Genomic DNA, 12,462 nt, shown 5'->3' with positions numbered 1-12,462 from the left:
CAATCTGTGCTCAGCAAGGCATCCAAATAATTTGTGCAATATAATTATCTGAAACTAACATTTGCACAGGGCAGGTTTTATCTACAAATCCGCCCCATGGTAGTCTAGAAGGAGAATTGGTCTCTAATATTCCTGAAGCATATACAACCAACCCTGCGTTTGTTCTGTAGAAGTTTCAGCCTATTCCAAGCATGAGAAGGCACCAATATAATTCATGTATTTCTTCAGCAGTAGGCAACACGTCCCGGTATTCAGAATACAAACCTTGCTATTCTCGAGATCTTGTTGACCTTCCCGGCATGTTCTGTGATCACATCTACCTATCAGCTTGGTGGTGAGGGCGGTATCGCAGACCAGCCTGAAGAGACTTCAATCCGTGGCGCCAAATATCGTCAGTGTTTTCTCTCCCTTGGGATGTATAAAGAGCACAACATGTCGTCAGAGGAAGCTAAACAGACATTCCATTACGTATTGTGGAGCTGTTTTCAGAAGCTTATACGGAGAGAAATCTCCAAGTTGTTGCATGAGCATAATTCTACTACTATCACACATCTGTTTGTCCTCATTGTGAAGACCGGTATACCACTTGAAGTCTCCTTTTCCTTGACCGACGAGGCTGGAACCAAGAAGACGTAATGGCCGGATGATCAAGCTAATCGGATATGTGTGTGTGGAGTAACATAATGTAATGAGAGAAACGTTTTACTTTACGAATTCGATAATGAATAAATAAAGATCAATTTTTCTGTTGCATTATTATCCTTTTACGTCTTTACTTTATGTATATTGGCACGCCCCGCAATATTACTTTTCAAGTTATATGTTATCGAGAGCGAGTGTCTCTATCGCGAAACAAAGTGTAGACCATCCAGTTGTGTAGAATGAAAGGGTGTACTTCTAAGGTTCCATTGGCGCAAGAGGGTCCTCTATTGATGAGGTGTATTTATGTGGTGGTGAAATCTTAGCGAGTATGCACGTGCTGAGAGAGACATTGTAAAGGCTTTGTAGTGGTCAACTTGGTGTACACATTGGAAGTGTATAAGGTACTAACAGGTACCAGCAACAAATTATGATCATGACTTGTGAGTAAAGTGCACGACCTCTACATAGTGTAAAACTAGTTAATCAGTGATACTCACGGTTATGAGTGGCAAGGAAAACCTCACATGATTAGAATTTGATGGTTTGGTTGGTTTGGTCAATTATAGTGGTGGGAACTATGATTGAGGTGTTGTTCAATCTTCGTGATGAGAACTTTAGTTGAGGTGTTGAAAGGTTGGTTAAGTTAAGATGGTTGGAATCTTGAGGTGATTATTTATTTATGGTTATTCACTTAATTATTACTGATTTTCAAATGTTTTACATAAATTTTGTTTTATGCAAAAGATCCATATTGCCATATCGTTATCAAGCCTTTATATATATATTTTTTCATCACAACTTGTTGAACACGACATGTGATCACTCTTGCTATCACCAAACACTCAGTTGGAGAAGCTATGAAGAGTTTTCTAAATATGGATCGTTCTAAGATGCTTTCTATGTCGGTTTGTCTATGGAGTCACTGTGAAGGTTTAGAGTCTACGTAGTTTCACTGTAGTTTTATTTGGATCTTGACCCTTCAAGGTCACTTTTGTAAGTTGTTTAAATAATGATTAAATGTGATGTAGTAATGATTTTTTTCTATGAAGTTACTATGTGTTGGGATTAATTTCTAGGTTTAGCATATAGATGAGATTAGTCTTTTCCTTAGACTGGTCTCGACACAACCCCCAAAACTAGTTATTGCCTCCCAGACTAAGAAAACTATGAACACCAGATGATCCGATAAGCATAAGTTCCCTAGCTCAAGATCCTTAAATTTTGCACTAAGCTCTTTCATGCTCCTTGTTAAGCAAGTTGTATTTGCCATCTAATTTGTCATAATTAGCAACAAAAGGATAATGACTTTCTTTAGGGATTTCAAACATTTATAAACATCATATTATTTATAATAACTCTCCCAAACCAAGCCATAAGATCAAAGGTTGAATCCGATAACCAGATGGGAGAAGCTCCTCATATTCATGATTCATGAGTTAGAACTCAGAACTTTTACCTGTCTAAAACTCTAAACTCTAAATTAGCAATATGAACAAAAAATTAGCACTATGATGTATGAACATTGAACAACAATATAGAAAATAGCAATAATATCTATGAAGTATGAACAACTGAACAAATCAACAAATCACCTTCAGAATCGGAAGTAACACCGAGGAGCGCCGTTGCGCTTGCGCCGCTGTGGTCACAGCGAGCTGCGCTTGTGCTAGTGCCGCCGCCACCCTCTATTTCCATTCTCAAATTCTTGAATTGGGGGTTTGGCCTTTAGACGTTATGGCATTAGATACTTGGATCAGATTGATCGATTGGGCCGGTGCCGTTAGGACCGACCATAGCCTCATAGGCATCAATTGCTTGTTGGGATTCAGCGATAAGGCGATGGGAGTTGGGCTACAGAGGTTGCTAGGTTGGGTTGTCACGAATTGAGCTTAGCCACCAGTCCACAAAATACAACATTAAGTTTTTGCACAAAAATCTTACCCTTGAACCTACACGGGCCCGCCCTTGCCTAGTGGTGAAAACCACCATTCTAAAATGATATGGAGGAAAAACTGCCACAGTAAATTTCCTTAGGATGTTATTTAACCTGTTTTGCGAAGTTGTGGGACTATGTGGACCATTTTATCTTAAGAGGTTATATGAACGGAGCATCAAACCTCATGGGATTAAATAGAGTTAGAGCAAGAATTGGGGCAGATTATTAGAGTAGAATAGAGGAGGTTTTTGTATTGGGTCCACTCAGGCTCATGCACTCAAACCCTAGTCTGCCGAGCCCGCTTGCTTCTTATCGGCTCAACCTTTTTTTATTTATTAGGGGCTCATCCTTTTGAATTGCCTCTTGGTCAGCGTCATCTTCATGTAGGTTGCTGATAGTTTGGCTCGGCCCAAACCCTGACCCATCCAACTGGCCCCAAGTGTTGAAACTGAAGAGCCTAGTCATCACTTCTATGCCCATTTACTTCAAGGTTAGCCACAGGGAATTCTTCCCAACTCTGAATATTGTACATTTTCTTGTGGGAATGTAGCCACATAGCTGCATATTAAAGGAAGCAATTGATTGGATGATAGTATATACCGGAAAGTAACCATACTCAGCATAGAAAGCGAACACTTATATTGCTCTTTGGAGTCAAACAGAGCTGACCTATAATTATCCTATCAGTCTACTATGTACACAAAAGATAAAAGAAGAAAATGAGTCAACACGTTTACCCGCAAAAATTTCTGCACGCCACAATTTCTGAGACCAACTTGTACGGTTGTACACTTGTACCCAAGCACTTAATCCCACTCCATATTTGCTACCTTATACCAAAGTCACAAGAAGTGAGGAAATGATGCGATGCGCGGCAGATTGGTCAGGAGATCTCCAAATGATTCTTGCCTTGGCGGCAATAAGCCATTGCCACCATCACCTCGCACCGTAGGCGCATTTGTCTGGGGCTTGCTTTCATACATCTCATTGACACCACTGACGCCAGGATTTGCCTGGCTCAAGCCTGAGTCTGTCTGAATCAGGCAGCAGAGAGAGTTCACTCTAGACATGAGCATCCTCTCATCAGCCGCGTCGGTAATCTGGGTGTCATTCAGGAGCCGCCGGGTCAGATCATCGAATTCCAGTTTACTGGTTGAACAACAGCCATTGTTGGTGATCTGAGAGTCGCTCAAGAGGTACTGGGTCAATTCATCCAGCATCAGTTTACCCGATGAGCCAGTAGCAGCGTCAGTTGCAGGTATGTTCCCCGAGTGCATATGTTTGTACATTTGATGCCCTATGTAGTTTGCAATCTCGCTCTTGGACATGGAACGCCTGATCCTGGGCACCCTGAAACTGTTGCAATTGAAGATGTTTGGATGTGTTCCACACTCAGCAGAAGCAGCATCTTGCTTAATTATGTGAGTACCGGCAACTGGAAAGACAAAACAAATGATTAGTAGGGTTAATCCCAAAAATGACTTAGACAAGTAGGAAACAATATACAGTAAGAGTTAACTACTTAAGCAATCTATGAGAAAGATAAAACAAATTTAAATTGGCCAGCATTGGTGGTTAGTTGTAAAATTGTAAGCACTCTTCTGTTTCTAAGACATGACCAACTGAGCCTTAAATCAGGAGAGTACCCATGTATGCAGACAGTTTTAACACCAATAAAAAACAGTAAATTGAATGATAAGCTACTTGTTCCTTCAGTACCATAGCTGGACCTCAAATATCACTTCATATCACTGAGGGGTGGAAAATATAGCATTGATATTGGGATTCACCTGAACTAGGGAAGTGTCCAGGCAAGATATCGGACGTTCCAGCTTGTTGCCTTGCTTCAGCATCTATCATACCCACAGGAGAATGAGGTAATATTATTGCATTAGATCTCTGTGTGCCTAAATGGTCGTCGTCATCTTTATGCTCAAATTTTTGGCACTTTATATCCTCCGGATCTTCAAATATGGAACAATTTAATTCAAAGTAAGGATTCTCCAAATTTATGTCATTTTGCTGGCTTAGTGAGTACAGACGCGGGTCGCAGTGAACAAGCTTCTCCACATGCTTATTCATCATTCCTGGCAGGCACTGTAGAAAGTGCCTCCTGAAAACAAACGATCTTCAAGTTAAGCCACCGGTACAAGGAAATTATATAGCAGAAACAACTATGAGAAATTAAATAATCATAATGCCCCTGTACTCTGAGAAATCGTGAGGGGTCACAATTTGTGTTTGCAATAATTCCCTGATGGAACAAAGATGACTAAGAGCACCACGTTTAAGATAAAAGTGAAGTTGTGAATGTCGGGCATGGCTTTCAAGCACATATATACAACAAGACAAGCTTTAATTTCAAGTACCTGTGCATGCTTGCCTGTCCACCAGTAAAATCAGAGGTTGCCTGCCACAAAGTATGCTTTCTTGGCTGTGGGTTAGTTTCTCTGAAGAAAAGTGGTTGCCTAGACAACTGGACAGAAAAAGAAAGAAATAATGAGCAGGACGAATTTAGAAAAATGCCCAAAAAGAGCAAAATGCATAAGGAAACTGATAAAAAAATTGCTACTATTTCTACTAGATCCTTAGTACATGATTCAGTTCCGAATGAGTCTTCAATATAAATCCAATTTCTCGTATATATAAAGGACAACTAATTGAATATTACACTGCACTACTGATTTGGTGTATTTTTAAATCTCTCTTACCGCAATCTCCAAGGTCCCAGGTTCATTTTCTGGACAAAACATCTTCAGTCCACAGATATCAGACCATTGTATCTCAATTTTGCTCTTCAGACCACCATCTAGTACTTCCCACACAAGTTTGTGCTTTGCAAAATAGCATTTTGCAACCAGATCTCCTTCATACCTTGACATCCACTGTTCATATTCAGAGTTTTAGACCATCGATAGAGGAAGTGACAGAGTAACAACTACCTCCTATTCTATATGATAGGCTAGACGCAATAGATTGTCACATGTATCACTGGATAGAAAAAATATTTAAAACAGAGTAAGAGAAGATGAATCAACCATAAGGTCATCAGTACCTAGCAGTCCTCTTTGAGTTTCTTAACAGAACAGGGGAGTGCTATAATGACAAAACTATAGGGTTCCACAGAATGCGCCAACATTACAACCAGTTGCTACCGCCTACCAGTCAACTGTTTCAACATCTTTGACTCTTTGCAAAAAGTCCTTTCATGATTTAATGGGGATCAGGAATGGGAAACTTGCAATATGGCATGGATAGTATCAGAGTTTCACAAAGTTCTGGCGTGGTTTCCTAATTCCTAAATAACTCGTGAATGAACCAAAACAATAGAATTTCATGTCTTATTCCACTCACAGATGACAATTAATACACCCAAACTAGAGATGTGAGAGGACGATAGCAAATGTTGCTACATAGTCCTGTACTCCTGTGCATGGGGAAAAAGGAGGAAACAAATGCTAATGATTCAGAAACAGGTAAAAAAACTTATTAATCCAATGTAACGTATTTGTATGTATCAGGAAAAAGCTTATAACTTGCGCACTATCTCATAACATTACATGTGAAGAATGAAGATTACACAAGATCAACACATATAAAACAAGCTCCGTACCTCCCAAGACCCGATACGCAGAACAGAACCAGGAAAATTGGAAGCCTTCAGTTTCTCTGAGGCGCTAGTGTTGCTGGATTGCCGAGTTTCTGTGGTCTTACTGGCCTGTGCAAGCTTCATTTGAATCAAATCCAACAGAGAGGGGCTCTTCTTCAGCCGCAGGCCAAGCGGGCTAGGCTCATCAAGGAAATCATGCTGTGACGACTGCTGATTTGACACGCTAGCACCACTTGTGTTCCATTGCTGTATAACAGCGTGCAAAAGCAACAGACATACGACTAATTAAATACACAACAGTAGAGCAAGGTTTAATTAATTCAGCATCCCTTCAGAAATGCAATCCATTCCTTTTTTTTCCCCTAGCAGTGTCAATGATAATTGTGACCATTAATATCTAGAAGAATTTGTGAGCAAAAAAATTAACAGTGCAATATGATGAAGTAGAAACAACTTTATTTGATGTGACCTTGATACCACTTGGACCTGTGCTTGTAAAACAAGGCAAGATAGATCTTGTGATCTCTACGTGAAACGAAAAAAGTTTGGATGGATGGAGAAACCACACACCAGTGGTGTGGAGCGCACTTCCAAAGTTTAGTTGGAAGGCTTTGAAACATCCATGTCTAAAACCTAACCATGCAATGGATTAGATTTGAGAGTAACAATATCTTGGCAAGTACAGAAATCGCATTCACCAAAAAGACTCCAGTGACTTGGCTCCATTATACCTTTCTCTTTCACATATCCGCCCTTGAACAGTAACTTGTTTTTCCAGAAAACTACCTAGTACAGTAATACTAACATAGAAATCCAAAATGTATATATGATCAAATGCACTAAATAAAGAATAATCGCTCTACTCGCCGGTTGCAATGATTATTAAGTAGCTGATGTACAGCAAACGGGGTGGGAGGGGGAATAAAAACAACACTATTCATGAAAGAATCACACAAAAAAGGGGATTAGATCATCACTTTGTTATTGCAACTATATATTTATTGCACTAAAAAACCCTTGCTTGGTTGCTTCGCAGCAGAATAAATAGGATCACACAAAGCGATGACAAAATCCACAGAAACACAATGATTTTGTTTTGTCTCCCATGGGCTATAGCCCGGTGCAGGAGCAGAACCTTAAGGGTTTTAGGATGAACATATACACTTGAAAGGTTCGAAATAACCCCTTCTAATTCGATCTTAATTAGTCCCCGTGAAGCTGAAGCCAGCAACAGGGAGAAAGATTAGATGGGAACGGAACATGGGGAACCCACCTGCTGCTGGTGCTGGTGCTGGTGCTGGTGCGCGAGGCGGGACCTCTTGTGGAACGGCGACGCCTCCGCCGCCGCGGTGGGGCCGTCGGCGTCCACCACCTCCTCCTTGACCTCCCGCCGCAGCTTCCCCAGGTGCGGCAAGTGAACCATCTCGCCCAATCAATATCTGTCTTCCTCTCTTCGTTGGATTGATTTCTTGGCCAAGCTGGAGGATGGAAGCGGATGAGAAGGCAGGAGCGGAAGGGGAAAGGAATATTGTCGAGGTAGTTGTACGGAGGAGAAAGGCTGTCTACGCATCCAAACAGGGGAGGCTCCGAGTAAGAAATATCTGCAAGGCGGCGGCACCATCCCCAATCAACGATTGTCCTTTTTCTTCTACACGCGAGCACGTGCCAACTGGATCTGGATTAGAGGCCGTTGTGGCGCTCCGGTGCATTTTTACCGGTTTGCCCCCTCACAGTGCCGTAGTACGATAAATCTTGTACGAGTTTCTATAGCATTAACAATTCACAAGGAATATGCTAAGACATGTGCATGATCGAATACTTGAGCCATATATGTTTCCTATGGTGTGTGTGTGTGTGTGTATATATATATATATATATATATATATATATATATATATATATATATATGTTTGTGTGTGTGTGTCACATACATGTATATTGTCTATGATATATATATCACGTAGGGAGCTAGCAGAACGGTACCGTGTGAGCTCCTATTTATTGACTTTGATCACAATGGTTAAATCTTAAAAACCAAAATAGAGAGACTGATGTCAAGATAGGGACAGTTCTCTTCGTCTTTTGCAGGAGTTAGGTTTGATAAGATGTAGCAACCTAAGGAACAAAGCTCTGGGACGAAGCTCAAAAGACCGAAGGGGTGTAACGAATTCCGAAGGGTGAAGAGCGTAGCGAAGCCTCGAGGCCGAAGGGGTGATACGAAGCACAAAGGGTAAAAAATATAGCGAAGCCCCAAGGCCGAAGGGTTGTGACGAAGTCTGAAGGATGAAGGATCTGACATAGGTCCTGAGACTGAAGGGAGGTGGCGTGAGACCCTTCGGTAATAGAGCAAATGCTAGCTTAAAGAGGGACCTGCCAGTCGGAACTCGATGAGGGGTGGCTTAAGGGAAGATCGCTAGAAGTCCCAGCGCTAAGGGTCCAATGTGGAACACCCAAGACGCGTGTTAGGATTCTATTACTTAAAGCAATATATGTAGACAATGACCATAATACCTTTAAAGATATCGTGAATTATTCCTACTAAGGGGCAAATATGTAATGATAACAGGAGTGGTTGAGATATGCCTATAAATACCCTCACTCGCCCCATGTAAAAAGGGATATGAACAATTATTGCATCAACAGTTATTGCACTGTTCACTGTGTTGTGATTACGATCACAAATTTGACGTCATCCGTGGGGATCGAACCCACGATCATGTGGTGGTCTCATGCCACCAAAGACCAGGAAAGAAAAGGAACAATCATCCATGGAAAGCGAGGGAGGCTCGTAGATCCCTTCACAACAAGAGAGAGCGACAGCGACCGAGGGGGCCGAGGCTTCGGTCGAGGGCCCTAGGGTCAAATTACCCAGAGCTAGCATCAAAGCTCTAGGTGGACTAGGGGGTCTAGAACGGTTGTGCTAGATGACCATGAAGGTCGGATGGATGCGCCCGAAGCCCTGGAGCATCCTCAGCTCCCCCACACGCCCTAACAAACCACAGAGCAGCTCTTGATTGCAATGATGCACAATACCGAAGTCAGGTGGAGGAAACCAACAAGCAAATTCAAGAGCTATACGAGGAACATAGGTCTTTTCGCCAATCCCTCTTGTCTCAACAAGGACCTCTAGGTGGTCTCAGTGGCAATGGAGATCTGAAGGTACTCCATCAGCGAGTGTCCGAGGAGCCCCATCAGCCGCGGATGGTAGATCAAGCCTCCTCATTGGTCACAAGTCTGCAAATGCGATCGTGGCCTTTGGGATTCAAGATGCCTCGATTGCACTTCTACAACAGCGAAACTAACCTGAAGGAGTTTGTAATGAGCTTCGAGGTCGAGATAAAGTTCGCGGGTGGAGAAGAAGCTACTATGGCCAAGGCTTTTGTCCTTGCCATCAGGGGGATCATGCTCTCATAGTACACATCCCTCGCAGTGAGAATGATATTCTCCTGTGAGCAGCTTCGGGAGGTGCTCTTCTCACATTTTTAGGGCAACTATGGAGCTCTGGTTACTATGGGAGATCTATTCGTAGCTGAGTACAAGGAAGGTGAAAGTCTAAAGGAGTTCACTCGACGCATCGTGTGGGTAAAATGTCAAGCGAAGGGCCTTAGTGATGATACTGTCATAGACGTAGCAAGACAAGGTCTCTGCCCGAGAGCCCTGGCCTCGCACTTGGCACGAAAGCCAGTACGGGACGTGGATGAATTGTTCACTAAGATGGAAGAATACTCAAGGGCTGAGGAAGACGAACTCTGGAGGCACGCATATAGGACAACCCCAGAAACCAAGAACAGTAGGGCAAGCGATGGAAGGACACCTCAGGGAAGGGACAAGGAAGAGCATCCGAGGGATGCCTACAGATCCTCGGATAGATACAGAAGTCGTCATCATCACTCTCACCAGCCGAGGGGCCATAATCGAGTAGTGCACAACATCGAGGAAAGCTCAAACAAGGGCAAGCAGAGAGGTGGAGGCTCGGTGAGGGGTCGAGGCCGTGGCTCCTGAAGGCCTAGGCAGCTGCATTGTGCAATACATGGCGAAGATCCAGGTCACACCACCAAGTTGTGCCCTCATGTCATGGCCCTGAAGGAAGGGCCAAACCGATAGTCCTCTAGGCCTTCAGGTTCGGGGTCTTCGCATAATCCTCATATAGTGCACCATGTGGAGTCATGGGGAGGACCCAGTTTCAAATCAACTCCTACATATAACCACCCACCATATTACCCCACACAATGGACTAGAGCCCCTCTGGTACATCATCTGCATGCTTTGGAGTTGCTGTCACTCCCATCGATAATGGCTATTAAAGCCCCTCCAACTGGAGTGAGGTTCGTCCATGGTGCGAAGGGATCTTGCAGTGTGATTATGGCCATCTCCGAGGGCTCCAGCTACGATTTAGAGTCCAAGAGGCAGCGAAGGGAATACGTACACAAAGTTAATCATGTGGGAACAGGCTCACCGATGGTCAAGTCCCAGTGGTCACATCAACCGATAACTTTTTCACAGGAGGATCTCCGGGTCTAGGATTACCCACATATGGATATCTTTGTCATCTTTGTGGAGGTGTGTGGTACAGAGATACACTGGGTCCTGATTAATAGAGGAAGCTCCTCTTATCTCTTGTTCTCGGAAGCATTCAATCAGATGGGAATTCCTAGAAGTCGTCTTCGGTTGGCGGGTACTCCATTGCAAGGCTTCGAGGGGATGCCTATCAAAGCTCTAGGAAGGGTATCACTCACAGTATCTTTTGACGAAGGAGGAGGACTCCGAATAGAAGACATTCTGTTTGATGTGGTCAATGTCCCTTACCAGTACAATACCATTTTTGGAAGGGGAGAGTTGTCCAACTTTGACACGGTGGTGCATCACGGCTACCTGTGCATGAAGATGCCTGGCCTGGAGGGTGCAATATCCATTTGGGGAGACCAAAGTACAGCTCGTCGAATAGAACATGACTACATGTTCATGAAGATGCCTGGCCCGGAGGGCGTGATATCTGTCTGGGGAGACCAAAGTACAACTCGCCCAATAGAACACAACGATGCTCCAAGTCAACAAAAGGTGCACACACTGTCTAAGGCAGACGAGAAGGGACAAGATAGCCCATCACCAAGAACCAAGCCGAAAGGCAACATCAAGCGAATCCCATTGCACTTGAAGGACGAAGATAAATGTGTGCACGTAGGCGCAGAGTTGCCGCCCAAACATGAGATTGAGTTATTGGCTACCCTTCGGCCAACAAAGACATATTCGCATGGTCACCGAAGGATCTCCCTTGGGTGTCGAGAGAGCTGATAGAGCATCACCGAAATATCACTCCAGGAATAAAAGCAAGAAAGTAGAAGCTTCGAAACATGTCTGCTGACCATCAGGAAGTTGCAAAGGAGGAAGTAAAGAAGTTGTTGGAGACAAGGGTGATTCATGAAGTCATTCACCCAGAATGGCTATGAACCCTGTCTTAGTGAAGAAGCACAATGGCAAACAGCGCATGTGTGTTGATTTCACAGATCTGAATAAGGCATGCCCGAAGGATGACTTCCCGTTGGCCAGGATATATCAGCTGGTCAATGCCACTGCAAGATTGAAACTCATGAGTTTTCTCAATGCTTACTCAGGATATCATCAAGTTTGGATGCCCAAAGAGGATGAGGCAAAGACCAGATTCATTACACCCTCTGGAACCTATTGCTATGTCCGGGTTCCCTTCGACCTACATAATGCAGAGGCCACCTTCGCAAGGCTAGTAAGCAAAGTACTCCAAGTACAATTGGACAGCAATGCAGTAGCTACATACATTGTGGCATGAAACAAATATGAAGGGGATCATGGGGCTGACCTGGAGGAAATATTTGCCAACCTTCGAAAGGTAGGCCTGAGGTTGAACCTAGAAAAGTGTGTTTTTGGCATTCGCTTGGGTCAATTATTGGGATGCTTGGTATCCAGAAGAGGGATCGAAGCAAACCTGGAGAAATTCAGGCCATTATCGACATGAAGCCTCTGAAGTCAATCAAGGATACACAACATTTGGTAGGAAGGACGACTTCACTCAATCATTTCACTGCAAGATCTGTAGAAAAGAGCATGCCCTTCGGATTCTTCGAGGGGCAAATCCTTTTAGATGGATGGATGAACAATAGCGAACCTTCGAAGCTCTAAAGAGTTATTTGGTGAAGTTGACCACTTTGGCTAGCTAGATCCAGGAAGTGGATTGCTGTTGTATGTAGCTATGCCACCATCGGTAGTATGTGTCATTCTGGTTCAGGAAAAGAAGGACGAA

At 43.4% G+C, this 12,462-nt stretch overlaps 1 protein-coding gene across 3 annotated transcripts; it reads right to left on the bottom strand.

Annotated features, from left to right (window-relative positions):
• Positions 1 to 204: 204 nt before the first annotated feature.
• On the bottom strand, positions 205 to 7,821 carry LOC133901334 (uncharacterized). Of its 3 annotated transcripts, XR_009906708.1 has the most exons (8): positions 7,462 to 7,821; positions 6,192 to 6,434; positions 5,290 to 5,463; positions 4,948 to 5,054; positions 4,369 to 4,691; positions 3,316 to 4,013; positions 2,235 to 3,136; positions 205 to 408 (listed from the first exon to the last, which is right to left on the bottom strand). XR_009906708.1 is itself a non-coding variant. In XM_062342664.1 (6 exons), exons 1-6 carry the CDS (start codon positions 7,609 to 7,611, stop codon positions 3,421 to 3,423), a joined length of 1,590 nt encoding a protein of 529 aa, XP_062198648.1. In that variant the 5' UTR covers positions 7,612 to 7,821; the 3' UTR covers positions 3,195 to 3,420. The 3 variants fall into 3 exon arrangements, 1 of the variants encoding a protein (XP_062198648.1); XR_009906707.1 differs by having other exon boundaries at positions 205 to 3,136; XM_062342664.1 differs by lacking the exons at positions 205 to 408; positions 2,235 to 3,136 and having other exon boundaries at positions 3,195 to 4,013.
• Between the last annotated feature and the right edge of the window lie 4,641 nt (positions 7,822 to 12,462).

This window comes from Phragmites australis, chromosome 20 (genome assembly GCF_958298935.1).
Source record: "Phragmites australis chromosome 20, lpPhrAust1.1, whole genome shotgun sequence".
NCBI classification, from domain to species: Eukaryota; Viridiplantae; Streptophyta; class Magnoliopsida; order Poales; family Poaceae; genus Phragmites; species Phragmites australis.
Note: the sequence above shows the minus strand (reverse complement) of the source record. Positions and strands in the feature narration are given on the sequence as shown.